The sequence below is a fragment of the Gymnodraco acuticeps genome, unplaced genomic scaffold (assembly GCF_902827175.1).
Source record: "Gymnodraco acuticeps unplaced genomic scaffold, fGymAcu1.1, whole genome shotgun sequence".
In the NCBI taxonomy this organism is placed as follows: Eukaryota; Metazoa; Chordata; class Actinopteri; order Perciformes; family Bathydraconidae; genus Gymnodraco; species Gymnodraco acuticeps.
In genome coordinates, this window is record NW_022989815.1 from 1,546,050 (window position 1) to 1,562,172 (window position 16,123).

The window sequence follows — 16,123 nt, forward strand, 5'->3', positions numbered from 1 at the left end:
AATTAATAACAAAGGATGTAATGGAGATAAAGAGACTCTGGTACGTTGCTAGCAGGGTTTTGAGATTGTTATAAAAAAAAGCTGCTGCGCAACATCAACAGTTCCCATTTGCTCTTTAACAAAACCCCTTTTTATAGCTCATATAACCTCCATCTCTTTCCTCCACTTTTGTCTCACTTTCACTTCAATACTTGTCTCCAGGGCCGTTTCTTCCTATATGCGGACTATGCGGGGGCATAGGGCCACCGCGGCCGGCCACTAGGGGGCCCCCAAGCTGAAAGTATTTTTGTTTTTGTTTTTTGTATTCATCCAAAAAACAAAAAAAGTTTAATTCATACACACAAAGATGAACAAAATTAGTAGAAGCGGGAGGGCTGAAGCATAGCTTGTGGAAATTAGCCCTCCCGTGCATCATCCTAATACAGCGGCATTATTGCGTCAAAAATGTATAGAAATGAAGGAGTACAAAAAAATAAAGAAAACAGGAGACAAAATTAAATAAAAGTTAGGGCAGGAAAACAATAAATGCATATATATATCCGAAAACTAGATATAGGGTCATTTTCTGCACATGTCAATAGCAGTTTCAACTATCTTTTTTTGGAAATTAAAATACTATGTATAAATATATACATAGGTACACATGCACTTGGCAAATGAATAATATGCATAATTGCATATAAACATTGTGAACACTTATTTTCAAGTGACTTTTTTACATTCATATGTTCACGCTGTGGTTTGGAACTGCTTTTGAATATTATTAGGCATCTTGTTATGGAAAATGTTGTGCATAACCAGTACTATTTTAAGCTGTACTATCTCAACACATTTTAATAGATTGAGTTTTTTTAAATATGGGAGTTGTGTGTTCATATTTACCAACACCACAGACTATTCGTAATACTTTTTTTTGGGATGTTATTATTTTTTGTAGATTTGTTGAGTACGTGTTTCCCCATATTTCGGAGCAGTATTGAAGGTAAGGGAGAAATAGACTGTTATAAAGAGTATATTTTCTTCAAGAATGTTCTTAGTATGATACAAAATACCTATTGTTTTTGACAATTTAGTCTGTACATAATTTATATAGTGCTTCCAATTGAGTTTTTCGTCAACAAGCAGTCCTAAAAATGTACATGCACCAACTTTTTCTATCTCTGTATTGCAAATCCGTATAATGCAGTCATTTCTACTCTCAGACTTTGTATTGAATAACATGTAATTTGTTTTGGCCACATTAAGGGATCATTTATTAACTGCAAACCAGTTACATAGTATTTTTAATTCTGCATTCACAATTTGAACAAGATCGCCAAGATTATGATGGGAGCAGAGAATTCAAAGTTCAGGTTCAGCCTCAATATATTTGGGGAGAATTAAAATGAGCCGTCTTTATTTGCTGACAGCCAAACCCCCTCCTGTGAGTGTTCGGTGAAGCATTATATGCTTACAAATCCAATGTAGGATATAAACACGACTAAACTGCAATGATAGCAAAGCTGTGGCTTGGGTTTTTGGGGTAATAAAGTCCAAATCATCGTTGGGCTGACAGCTGAGAAAATGCTGCATCTCTTGCATTTATTGACAGAGGAGCCTTATTGTTTACCTTTTTAATATCATTTTTTGTAATTTTCAATTGCTTGGTTTTCGTGAAATTAGCCTGTTTTCCTATTAAAGTGTAACAGATTGATGCATCTCCACAGATCATCTTAAAAGGTCCCATGTCATGCTTTTCCGGTTATTACTCGTCCCCTTGTGTGTTATGAAGGTTTTTATGCATGTAAACGGTCTGCAGAGTCAAAACCCTCAAAGTACACCTTGTAGCGAGTAAAACTCTAAAACAGAAAATACCTCCCCAAAACGCCCATTGATTCTTCCGGGTAACTCATGATGTCATGCGTTACCCGGAACCAAATGGACCAATCCGTGGAGCCGTTACGTTACGTCCGCGGAGCCGTTACGTTAAGCCCCCGCTGATTGGTCCAAATTGACCAATCCACGGACTTCCTCACACACACACTCAGTGCATGCAGCTCTGCTCATCTCTCCTCCCTGGCTGCAGGCTGATAACAGACAGTTGGGATCGCGGCGAAATTCTCTCTGCAGACCCATTCTCACAGCGTTTATCAACCTTTTTCTTACTCAATATCAAGCCACACTTATTGTTTTTACTTCGGCTGTGACTTTGTGTGTGCTCAGGGTGAGTTTGGCTGTGTTTCGCTGTGTATCGCTAAACAAGGAAACCACACCTCCACGGAGCTCAGCTCGATTCACAACGTCCCAACCAATCAGAGCACACTGTGCTCACAGGGAGGGTGGGGGCTGGAGCTATTGGAGCTACAACGAGCCGTTAAAGGCAGAGAGTGAAATTCAGTGAATACACGTAGTTTACAGAGATGCTGTATGAGAAACCAAAGTGATTTTGGAAAATTGCACAATATAAATATATTCTAGTAGACCTCAACAATGGAATTATGATCAGTGGAAATGGCCATGACATGGGACCTTTAAAGGCTTCGGAATTCCCCCCATTGTAGTTAAAAAACTGTCAAAACTAGGGCCCCCAAACAGCATCTTGCATAGGGCCCCAAAAAAGCTAGAAACGGCCCTGCTTGTCTCTCTTGCAGATATTCTCGACCCTTCTCTCCCTCTCCATGGCAACAGTCAACCACTCAACAGACCATTAAGTTGAGACTATTATGTATATTTTTTGCTGCAAATCACCTAAATGTCATTTTGTAACCCTTAGCTAAAGAAGAAGTGAACAGTACAGCATAGAGATAAAACATTAAATAACAACATATTTCTGGTTCCCATGGCCCTCTCACCCGATATCTTTGTTTTAGTGTTTTAGGGTGAGAGGCTCATTTAAAGCACTCAAATCAGCATAGTTCTCTGTGACACTGTGAATTAAATAACATGTTTCTTTTTCATGTATACCAGCTGTACTTTTAAGGGAATCGTATCTTGATTATGTCCTGGACTCCAGTGAGTGGGTGATTGATTCACTCTGGGATTCTGATAAAAAAATACAAATTATTCAGGAACATTCCTGCTGTTTTCCTGGAAATGAGAACTGTGTCTCAGAGAAAACCTTCCTCTAATCCAGTCATTGATGAGCGGAGAATCTCCTTCTAACACACTAGAGTAAGGATTCCTATTTTGTGGATATATAACAGAGCTTATATTATTTACTGAATTAATAAATAGAACTCTGGAGAAAACAAAAACAGCTTCAGACTTGAAAGAGCTATGAAGTGTTTCAAAAAAAAGAGGGTGAGATGGAAAATAGTACAAATAGTCACACGGGACTATTTGTACTTTTTCATAAACATTTTTCAATGTGACATCAGGAAGGAGGCGGACACATCTTTATAAAGAGGAGACTATTCAGCTCCAGCACACTGTGGTAGCATCTTCTAATTTTAGAGCTTATTTTGTTTGGGAAGCTTTGTTGGTTCATAGGGATTTTTTGAAAAAGGTACATCGACATCTCATCAGCAAAAAGCTATCTGTGAGAACCTGCCTCTCATCTCTAAACCACTGTATTTGATCCATACTGTGAGTAAACATCCTGACTCATTTCATTCACTGCACCTCAGCTTCTATTGAGATGTAAATAGCTAACATATACATTCTGGAAAGGACATTTTGTGTATAAATGATCTCTACAGAATACAAAGGACCACCCAGGCACAGGGATTGGAGCTAGTCAATAACAACTGAGCTGCAAAGAAAATAATGCATCATCCAGCCTTCAGGAGTCCAGTGACAGTTTACTCAAACCTATTGGTATTCAAACCCCCGTCTCAAGGGGCAGCAACTCAATAATCTTAAGCTTTATATAATGTAAAGATTTACTTTAGATATAACAGTACACTTTATGTTTACATGGTTTCTTTGAGCTTCGAGGTTTGTTAAGAGCATAGGCTTCTGCAGAAGGTCAGTGTGATCCAGATACAGGGTTTAATTGAAGTCCCACGTGTTCCCTTGGATACCATCGGATCCGAGTGAGTAAAAGCTGAACAAATACAAGAAAAACTGATAAATAAAATACTGATTTAGAAGGCTCATCCATAAGATCTGATGACTGGGAAATGCAACTTGTGGGAGTCAATAAAGAGGACAAAGAAGAACGAGGCAGTCCAGGATTGATATGCAATTCGTCCAGAAGTTTATTTCATCTTTGAGGAAAAATACTGGAACAATTTGAAAGGCCAGAAAGGACAAGAAACAATTACAGAGCGAGTTATGGGATATTGAGCAGTCTAACGTTTCCCTGTCGGTGTAGAAATGATGAATTCATCTCGGCAACATCAGAAGTATGCATTGCACTCAAAAAGCACTCTGATGGAGAGCCTATAAATAATTATTTGTATTTATTTTCTTCTTATCTTGAATGACTTTATCTTCAATTCACAAATGCAGACTGTTATGACCCCCTCCACTCCACTAGGGGTCTTTGCCTTTGTGTTCTGCTGGCTGGCTGTTGTTTGTGTTTCAGGTGATCAACCTGATGAGCCACACCTGGGCCGTCGACATAAAAGGCCAACACCAACCCATACTGCGCTCTCACTCTTCTGTTGGACACGGCCGCGTCTTTGTTTCTGCACATTTTCACACACCCATACACGCAATCATTACTGATAACTGACTTCCGCGTTTATTAGGTTTCTTTGAAGATCTTTGGTTTTGGTTATAGTAAATAAATACACTTTATTTTACACTTAAGGGGACCTATCATGCAAAATGCACTTTTGTACGTCTTTTATACATGAAATGTGTCCCCGGTATGTCAGGGAACTCACCAAGTGTCAGAAAACACAACCCTCTCTCTTTTCCTCCATACCCAAATCTCTAAAAACGGGGCTGCAACGGACACTTTTTTCTGATGTCAGAAAAGGGGTGCTCCGCCTATATGGGCAACTCTCCACCTATCAGGGGAATGAGAGACCGCTCGAAAGCGCTGGAGACGCTGTAGTACATATGCCAGGCCTGTAAGTGGCGCTGTAGTCTGCCACAAAAGCAGAATCAGCCCTTGCAAAAACAGGGCTGGAAAAGAGCAAATAGAGCGAAATGAGGCATGGCTAAAATGCATGATCTGTTTGGTATTTTGAAAAAAAAACTTCACAGACATGTTTTATATAGGTATGGCCCTACAATATATGTTTCAAATATAGCATGATAGGTCCACTTTAACTTGTCTGGTCTCCCTTCTTTGTTGCAGCCTATGAGCCAGGCCGTAACACAGACATTCAGCACAGTCTCTGACTTGGTGGCCGGCAGTAGCTTAAAAGAAGAAAGAATTGTATTACACAAATGAAGAATATAGTAAAGAAGAGATATTAAATATAGTGGCCCAAAGCACATACACACACTATTTTTGATGAATGAGAGTGCAGAAACTATACAACCCAAAGAAACGCAACCTTCATGTTGTGTCTTTATGTGTGGTGAAGAATGGACTGGCTTCAACATGTAGATGGTACAGTAGATATGGATCCAAATTGAAACAAACATCCGAAATGCAGCATCTGCAGTGGTGAGTCAGAGGGCAGACCAGGGTGATCTGCATTCATCCAAGGTCTGCACGCTTTTGCAGGTCTGCAGGTTTGAGGCTTTTATTTGATTGGGTCGGTGATGCTGTAGCTCCAAATACTAGGTATTCGATCATAAGGGATTGAAAAATACAATGAGATCCAAATCATCAATGTACAGTTTATTATTGTGTCCAGAGAAACCTATTTAGAAAGAATTTCAAATGATTTTCTCAAGTGCAGCAGCCTATTTTGGAGTTAAAAAAAAAGAACAGTGCATGCAGAATTTTTATAACATAATCAAGCTCTATCGAAATTAGATGGAGCATAATATTGGGGAATAATACACTCGGCAATTATAGATTACATTTTGCAGTTGACATTTTAAAGTGATACTAAACTGGTTAATGGCTCATTAGCATGTTATTATCCAAAGTCTGAAAAAAAAATCCAATTTCAGCTTCACAACACAACACAAATTAAAAACAGAACTCCGAAGGTAATATAACAAAAGAGAACCATTTGAGCCAAACACTACTTAACATACAGTCATCTAAAGGCTTGATCTAAATATTTCAATCAAAACAATGTATTATGGAAATGTGACAGGGCCTGTTTCATTTCATACCTTTATTTAACCAGATTGGTCCCATTTTCTCCTGAAAATGCAGCTCTTCTCAGCTTCTCATAGCTTTTAAGGGAAGTTCAGCACATTGTTGAGCTTTGTTGCAGCTGAACCTAAGACTTTGCTAAATAAATGATACGGTTTTCTCCGTAGTTGTTTCCTAGCAAGTTTGCCATACAACCAAAAAAGGTTAAAATATTTAAATGTAGTGTTCACAAAGTGTATTGTACAGAAACTCAGTTATTATAAACTGCTGTTTTCAAGCACTATAAGGTGTGTGTCGTGAGCACGGCTGTCTTTCATGCGACATCTTAAGTCTAACACCCAAGGGAGTTAATAAATATAAATGCAGAAAGCAAGTGCTGAAAAATGATAGACCCTCTCACGCATAATGTAGTCAGCTTGGAGTATTGTGCCAACGGTAACCAACCAATGCAGCATTTTAACACAACTCTCAGCCAGTATGGTGGTTTATAAAGGTATTGGACTGACATATGAACATTTTACTATAACTGGTCACTAAAATTTGCGTTGAGATCAAGTCTCCTTGCTCCCACATTTAACTTATAAGTCGCTTTAGATAAAAGCATCAGCTGAATGAAATATGAAACCCAACGCTATCTCTTTAACTGAAGTTACAACGAGATGAGGAGCTGGCATACAGCTGTTAAGGAAAAGCCATTTTGATGCCGATATACTCAAATATTAGATGCACAGGAAAACAAAAGCGTTAGGGGGGTCTTGCGAATCTTGATTTTCTAATTGCCTATGGCACAGTTGTGTTGGTGGCACACAATGTTTCAAAGTACGTTGACCATCTAGCTGCCAGCTACCATTGGAGACGTTTCTTTAGATCAAAGCCCGGCAACATTCACCGTGAAAAAAGCACAGCATATCTCTTCAGCATGGCTAGGAAGAACAAAACACAGCCACAAGAATAAAAGACCAGAGCAAACCCAGTGGGACAGCTTTCAGAAATGGGTTGCCTTCATGACATTTACATTATTGATTTGCAGATGAATATGAACTAACAGCGTTGACAGCAGGCTTTGATGCAGCCTTTCCGCCCAAACCAGCTTTTTAATAAAAAACGATCTAATAAAAACAGTAGGAGCGTTTATGTGACGACTGTGACATCCATCAACTTATAATGTTGTTTTTATGTGAGTGTTTAGACCACAAGGGACAATATTTGCTATGGAGTTCACCTGCCTGTGAGCCTGTGTTATTCCTGTAGTTGTGTGCAGCTTAATTCAAGCAGAGACTAAAAATAGGCATTGATTTAATCTTGGGACAAAAAGTATGACTCAGAATTAAAACTCAACGGGCATACTGCGGTGAGTGATTCATTCACGACAAAAAATGTAGATCTGAAGAAATCACCAGTTTCAGTGCTTAAGGAATTTCTAAAAGTCTATTTGAAGCATTAAAAAGACAAGATAGCATATTTTAATTCATTCTGATGGCATTAGTCTTCACTTGCAACGAAGTGGCTCAGCTTAAATGATGCTTCAAAGATAATAACTATTAGTCATTCAGGACTGCTAATTAGGCCGGTCGCTGGAAATAAGATTTATTAAAAAGGAAGAAACGAGTGCACTTAATGACGTGCCGTTTCAGCGTTCTAATAAGCATTGCAAACCTCGAGTAGGCACATTTTAAAATGTTCTTTAAATAATAACAAAAAGACCTACTCATGGTTGTTTGGTTTTCAGCCTTTTCAGCAAACCCCCATTCAATAAAAATACCAAAGGCCATTTAGAGATGCGCTTCCCAAAGAGACTCTGTGATTGGCAAATTATAAAACTGCCCTTGGTTTTTATTTTATTTGACATGACCTTTCACTTGACCCAAAGGAACTACGATTTGAAAATGATTACTTGAAGCAGATTTTGCCATAGCAGATTATTTGATCATTTCATGAAAGGCTCGCCAACTGGTTCGGTTATGTTTAACTTCAAAGAAACTAATAGTAAAATAATCTTGTTTACTCCGGGAAGGTTACAGAGAAATAAAGAAGGAACCGAACAGACTGACTGAATATCAGAGAAGGAGTCCAATATCTCTGGTAATGAATTGAACATTAACCTCTTTGATCATTAGCTGTGTCTCGGTGGTTCCTAAACCACAACAACAACACATTGTTCCAGGTTAACTCTTTATGTACACAGTTGTACAATTATTTTAAGTGGTGTTTCATCCCACTGTAAAATGCAATATAAAAATGGTATTATAGTCCCTATGGGAATTGAGAGTACAGGTATAAGTGGGAGGGTTGGCTGAAGTGTACATTTACTGATTGGCTTGGATTGACAGTATGCATAGGTGTTGTGGATATGGACAACAGCTGTAACACTGAAAATAAATCACTTTAAAAATCTAAAACAAAACAAAGACAAACATCAAGCTAGTGCAACAACAAGACAAGGCAAGCCAGCTTGCAGCAGCTACAGAATTGTAGCAAACGTTAGAAACAAGGAAAACGTTCTGTCCATTAGGAAACTTTGTAAATCAGAGATTAGCTAGAGCAGCTGGAGAACTCAGAAGGACAACCTTATATATATATATACACATAAAATATGATCATATTTCACCTAAATTAAATCCAGATTTTACAACCCGCTGACAAATATGTTCAGACAGACTGACAGAGACATTCTCTTTATTACAAGTCAGTGTAGAAATACTTGATTAATGGAGCTATTCTTTTGAGGTGAATTAGTTCCATAATGTGGCTTTGGTGCACTCAGGAGGTGAAGCAAATTGGTCCCCCAGCCTCTGCGGTCAAGATGTCAAAATGACTCAAATTTCTCCCGATTGGCCTGGCAAAGTGTGTGAATGCATGTGAATGTTTATTACACCTGATGAGGAGGTGGCACATTGTATTGTAGCCTCTGACTGACCATATAATCGACATGATAAATGGTAAAGGCGCTTTAAGGGGTCACAAAGACTGGAAAAGTGATATGCCCATTCACCATTTGTATTTGGTTTCTTTACTCAAGGATGAGAATGTAAAAATTACTATAAAAAAATATCACCATTAGAAACACCCCCTTGTGTGGGCTATTCAATGAAAGCAGCATCCCCTAACACATACACGCACACGCGCACACACACACACACACACACACACACACACACACACACACACACACACACTCGTGAATTATAAGGAGGAGCATTTTTTGCAGTGTAATCTCAGGATCACACAAAGTGAGCCACCAGTAGGCTACAAAGGACGCTGGATGATGGTGAGGAGAACCAAAAGGCAGCCGCTTCGCTCACAGGACTTACATTAGGATGAATGGAGTTTTTTTGCGTAACGTTAAGGCAATGGATTTCCCTGTACTGAATCACCCTTTTGGCGCGATGTTAAATTCCGGAAGACGGACCTAACATAAGGAATTGTTTTCGGAATTCACAGGATTCCGACTTGTTCAACAACACAGAGAGGCTTCACATCCCTGGAGATACTGGTTTGTAAACTATATGACTTTGTAGTTACATTATACATAAATAGCGGTGTTCCTGTACTGATTAGGTTTGTTTTCTGCTGTTAAGGTTCGTTACATCAGTTTGAAATGTCCGACTTCCACAACCGGAGCCAAACCAACGCACGTCGCAGTGACTACGTGTGGCAGTATGAATATTATGACGACGAAGAGCCCGTGTCTTTTGAGGGACTCTTGGCGCACAGATGTAAGCCTAATATAACTGTATACATCAGTGAGGAAATCTTCCACTGCTTTACCTGCCTTTGACTGTGTGTACGCGTGTTTCCCAGTACGCGCAAGTGTGTTTGTGCATGCAATGTCTGTGCGTTAGAAATCAGGGTTACCCACCTTTAATTAGTAATAATTCATTACCTCCTCCACTTCTTCTTATCTGTATTGCTTCAGCTGGGGAGTGACAGTCGTTACCTGCATTTCAATAAACACATAGGCTGGCATCAATATTTTAGGCAGCAGCTGTACTGGCGTTTAATACTCCATTGTTAATAATAAAGCCACTTTAAAAAACAAGGTTGATGACATGATGTGATCACATTTTAGAAGTGAAAGCTCACTTTTACTGAGCAATAGGGGATTTTGCAGTCAGGAAGAAAGCCCCCTGAAGATTAAAATCACAAAGGCATGAACAGAGAGGATGTGTTAATCATTAAATTACTTAAATAAGACTTTCTCTTCTCTGACATTTCAGACTCCATCGTCATCGGCTTCTGGGTTGGACTAGCTGTGTTTGTTATATTCATGTTTTTTGTCCTCACGCTTCTCACAAAGACAGGAGCGCCACATCAAGAGTGAGTAATAGTAGGTCTACAGCCCATATTTCCATTCACCTTCACATCTGGCCCCACAGGGTTAGTTGCAGCACCAAGGAGAGCTCCAGCAAACCACCTCTCACATTTCTCATTCTCAGCTCTCAAATCTGGGTAAACTCAGTGTGTGTGCAAGGCATAGTCAGACCGGACTGTAATGAGCTACAGGGATGCATTTGACATTCTGACAGAAGCTGGGGTAGGCAGTCAATTATTAAACCTCTGCCGTCATTGGGCAAAATACCATAATGATCACTTAGCATATTGTAATTTAAGTGCCACCCCAGAGTAGTCCATGTTTTTAAAAAGCAAAAACCGGCAGGATTTGATAATAAAACCCTTGTCCTGCACTTCCCCCCTTTTTATTCGGAGCTTCTCCCATTGAGAGAGAATATGTTATTAATAGTTTCGCCTTCTGCTAGATATGAAGAAATCTAAACTTGGCATCATTCTCTCTATCTCTGAAACACCTCACCAATATTGACTTCTTTCTCAATCCTGTCTTCCCTTTTTTAAGTTGCTCTGCAGTGTAGGCAGTTTATTATTGATAATGCTGGCATATCCAACATTTCCTGCAGGATATTTCACCCTCTACCATCTGTAAGCCCTGTCAAGCGCAAATCCTTTTGTAGAACAGCCTATAGGAAATCCTTTTGTTCTGAAACAACTTCTAATTGTCTACCATATAGTCTCTCTCAGAGGACCACTTGAATAACCCTATATGCTGTGAGGTAATTATGCAACACATTACATTATTGTGCTTTGTGGAAAGCAGCTATTTGACTTACTGTATAGGTGAGCTTCATATGGCCAAATGCACATTGCCATCTAAACTAAAGATCAGTACTGGGAATTAGATTGCCAGTAATGTCAGAGTGCGTACAGCCAAGATGAAATGGGGATTTTTTTGGTTAGCTATACGTCCTTTCCCATCATTATTTTTTCAGGAAAGGGCACTGGGTTGATTTTTAGAATTCATTTCCAGAGACAGATGCATGGATAGTGAACAAGAGGTAATCAATACAGCAATCTGTCTTGAGCTGCAGGTTTTCTCAGGACTGAAATGACAATAATGAGACCCTGATGTTTTCAAAGCAATTTCCTGATTTAATCTCGCCGCCCTGCTGTGATCTGTCTTTAACAGAAACCCCGACTCTGCAGAGAAGCGCCATCGACCAGGCAGTTGTCTGGTAGACATCGGCAGTCCCCAGGACGAAAACGACAAAGCCTTCTCCCGACCCTTGCTAGCGGAGTCACGCAGCACATATTTTCATTTCTACATAAACGAGGAGGATCAGGGGAAGCAGAAACCAGAGGAGGAGAGAGTCGGAAAGCACAGCGGGGCTCGAGAGCAGCGGGGGGGGCCGAGGGGTCGGCTCCTCGGGGGTGGACGAGATGGAAGAAGAGGTTGAGGAAGCTGCGGGACACAAACCTATCAACGGACTAATGGAAGAGAGTAATACAGACAGGGAATGTGCCTTCTTTTCCCATTTCAACATCCCTAACTTTGTGAACTTGGAGCACAGCTCAACTCTTGGAGACGATGATCTGCTGTATGAGCCGTCTGCCATACTGGAGCGCCAGTCTCACTCTCATGATGCTCACTGTGACATCCACTAAGTGTGTTTATACAAAATACATGGCATGGACATATTATTATTGTAATGTGTGTATTCCTTTTACCTGGCCATTTGTGATGTGACAGGTAGAATCACACACACCTCTCACAGCTGCCTTTTAGAGTTTTATCTTTTTCAGCGAGCATAGATTTCCATCAACAACAGGGTACAAAAGATGGCTCACAAACCCAATGCGAGGCGTACTTCACATTTATGCGATGACATTTCTCAGATGAAATGGTCTTACAAACGGTACCTTTCACTTTGAGTACTATGCTCCTCTGAATTAGACGCGGCTGTATTGAACCAGGACTACAGATCTTTTTACAAAGAAATGAAAAGACAGTGGCTCACCGAGCAGAGACATTTGGTACAATATATTCTGCCATTAATGCCGTCTTGCTTTCATGTTCGATTCTGAAGAATGAACACAAAACACAAATGCTTGGTTGTCTACCAACAAGATCAAAAGCCTGGCATTTGTATTCTGGGAAGCGCACTTTATTAGAAAAGGTAAAGTGTACTTCAACATTATGAATAGTAGCAAAACAATTGTTATATATCACTATTAGAAGGTAGTTAACCCGTGACCTTTTACATGTGATATAACACTTTTGTACATGATAAATGATTTGTGTTTGTCAAAATAAAGCCTAAATGGTTTTGAATATTCGACTCAACACTGACTCAACACTGGTGCTCAAACACCAAGGCCAACTGCAAAAGGTAGCAATATCCATGAGAGGATAAATCTGATTAATTACCTGCCAAACGAAACAGAGAAAATAAACAACCGGCAGGTAAAGACAAGATACAAAAGTCAAAAAAAGTGCTAACTTTTGCTACAAACGTTTTAGTTACAATACAATACTGTGGTAGTGTGTTTAGTGCTGCCCCCATGTGGCAAAAAAAAAAACGATTAGCCAGGTTTCATTTATACTTTTGAGTATTCTGGTGAACGTCTAGTAAAGTATCTGCATAAGTATGAACACTGAAGTTTGTAAATGTCTGTAAGATGTGTTGGATATATTTTCAATGTGGGAGATTTGAGAAGAAATTAAACAAAAAGACACTTGCACCAAGCAGTGCTCCCTTTTTGGATCTTAATTCATGAAGCAATCCCCTTTGCAGTCAATACAAATCAAACTACTTTGAGCCATTTCCGTCGATGATTATGCAAAAGTACACTGCCCGCCAGCTATTATTCTCACACATCAGTTAATGCCCGAGCTACTACATTTGGTTAACAGAGGGATATGTTAGGAATGCCAAAGAGTCCATTTACATTAACACGACAATGACTCCTTCAAATCATGTTTTAGACAAACAGAACATTCATACAGACAGAAGGTGAAAGCCTGAGGTTAAATAGAGTAAACTTGAAGACGTGCTCAGGTTTTTCCTCGAGCACTCTGCCTTAAAGTCAAAGGTGTTAAGTTTCCTCTGCTGCCGGATGTCTTACCCTTAAACAAGCTGTGTTGCCTTAGAGGAGACGTGTTGAGGCAGCGCTGCAGAGGGGTTACATTTACATTTCAATCCCACCCCCAATTTCTGAATGACAGAAGTCAAAACTAACATAATTAAGATATCATAGAAAATGGTTGATGTGGTGATGTGGAACCAAATAGACTTTAAAAGGTAGCAGCAATTAATATTTCTGAATGAGTGGGTGTTCAGTGAAACTGTGAACCATGCAATCTCAAGACAAACACACTTATTTATTTCTCTCCATCTGTGTAAGTGGTTTTGAAAATGGTGTGTGAATGTCAGATAATCTCTCCTTTAATGTAGCCTCATAACTTTATCACAACCACTCTACCCTTATGTGCCTTCAGCACAAATCATGCAGGGATGACTTGGCAGCAACTTCAGACTCCACATGCCTCAGTAGATTAGCGCCAAACAAGCTTTTAGAGGGGTGGAGGGGGGCACTTACTAACCAATGGTGTAGTGAGGATCAACAACCATGGGAGGGGGCAATGGAGTCAATCAATTCCATGCAGCAAGACTGCCATTTGCTCTTTTTCCCCAAAGGCCACAAGGCGGTCCCTGTAGGCATTGTGGTTGACATTTGCAATGACATATTCAACAATGAGAAGCAATGGGGGAGCGACAGAGTGGGATTAATGAAAAAGTTGGCGTTTTGTTAACACAGAATATTCTCTGGGAACTGGTGGTTGTCACAACACAGTGTCAGTCTAATGGTAATTACATTCTGAGTTGCACGAACAAAGACACGCAACATATTTGTGTTGCAATCAGGCCGTCATGATATAAACCGGGTTAATGTTGAAAAGAGTTGTTAGATAAAACAGCATTCCCTGCATCACAGATCAATACTGAAGCACTGAAGGAGGAATGCATTGAAGAAGAATGCTTCTTTAAAAGCCTCTGCACTCGAAACTTGCTGAAATATTTCTAAGCTATGTGAAGTGTATAATTCAGGCAAATGTAATAAATCTCATTCAAAGTCAAGAAAATGTTTTGCGGCTGTGGAGAGGCTCACCTTAACTAGTGTTTATAATCTTTTTGGTATCAGGAACTGGGGAAACACTGTCAGGTTAACTCATGTAACATAATGCTTAATCAATTCCCAAAGATGTTCCAAATATATGCTACGTCTCATTACAATAACATTGGATATTGTTAATCTTTCATACAATTAAACTGTCAACCGTCATTTAGGTTGACTGTGGTCAGCAATAGGCGGGAGGTGTGTGGTGCAGTGGGTTGTGAGTTGGTGTTCGGATCAGGGGGTCACAGGTTCAAACCCCACTGCAGTCAGCATGTCGTTGTGTCCCTGGGGAAGACACTTCACCCCAAATCGGTCCTGTGGGGATTGCCCACAGTATTGAGTATGTAAATCGCGTTTAACAAGTGACATGTAATGTAATATTCTATAACACTTCCAATACTACTACTACTACCACCAATACCACTACTACTATTAATACTACTTAGAGTGAAGCCAAAACAGATTTACCAGCATATAATTTAAACTGTCATTAGTTTAAGTTTATTTTTGCCATTTACGGTTTTCTTCTATAATTTTTAGCTAATTAGCTTTCATAGACTGTTACTTAAAAAACAAAACGAGTTCTGAGTTGGGTAATGTGTTTTGGAAATATTTGTTGTTTCTGTTTAAATACTCTTTACATCCCAAGAGCAATATATGAAATGCCCTGCTAAATCAAAAACAACAAAGAACTTTTAAAGTCTAATCATTTTATTCGGGCCGGAGTCAGGCAACATTGGAGTGTTTTATCATTTTGATAATTTAAAAAATTGACTTTACTCTTGTTGGCTTGTCTAATTTTACCCACCCTAGCTTTAATGTTTATATATTCTCTTAAAAAACATCCGGAAAGCACTGACCTGTGTGGGTTGTCAGAAAATTGGAGCATACTTTCCATCAGAGGAACTTAAAGGCCTGAGTTTAACAGATGTCCAACATAAACACACTCATGACTCACTGCACCAACTCATTACATACAACACCCAAAGTTGGCAGTACAGTTGCTTCAATAAGTAGTGCACACATTCAGTTCACTTTTGTATATGTTTGTCTTAAATCCTTCTAATTTGCATGTTTGAGTTACCACTGGTAACTTACCAGTGCTGACGCTGCTGCTGAGGGACTTCAGTAGGCCGGACCAAAAGATGCCCCACCCTGAAGCAGATCTAAATACAGGAAGTAACCAATCAGAATGTACCAAGTGCCCACCACATTGTAAGGGGGGAATGGGATTTTAATAGTTTAGAGATTTCATTTATACCTCTCTAGATTATATTATTTTGTTGATGTGTTTAGTGGTTGAATACTTAAATAAGCATTTTGATGGACCAATTGTCTTGTTTTTATTTTATTTGTAGTTGGGGGTGTTTTGTCTTTGGTTTACTCCCATGTTTCAAAAGTGGTGTAATCAACCAGCTATATATACTGTATATATTCCCCTTTGTGGTCAGTGAATTGTTTGATTAGTCTAGTCTGTGAAGTTGTATTCAGTTTATGTTATTT

General features: G+C 39.4%; 1 protein-coding gene across 1 annotated transcript; it reads left to right on the forward strand.

The window, feature by feature from the left end:
- Window positions 1-9,382: 9,382 nt before the first annotated feature.
- LOC117556223 (melanocortin-2 receptor accessory protein 2A-like) lies at window positions 9,383-12,773 on the forward strand. The gene is given in 5 exon segments (XM_034231520.1): window positions 9,383-9,644; window positions 9,730-9,867; window positions 10,369-10,468; window positions 11,631-11,844; window positions 11,846-12,773. Coding segments are annotated over 4 exon segments (693 nt in total). The 5' UTR covers window positions 9,383-9,644; window positions 9,730-9,749; the 3' UTR covers window positions 12,107-12,773.
- The last annotated feature ends 3,350 nt before the right edge of the window (window positions 12,774-16,123 follow it).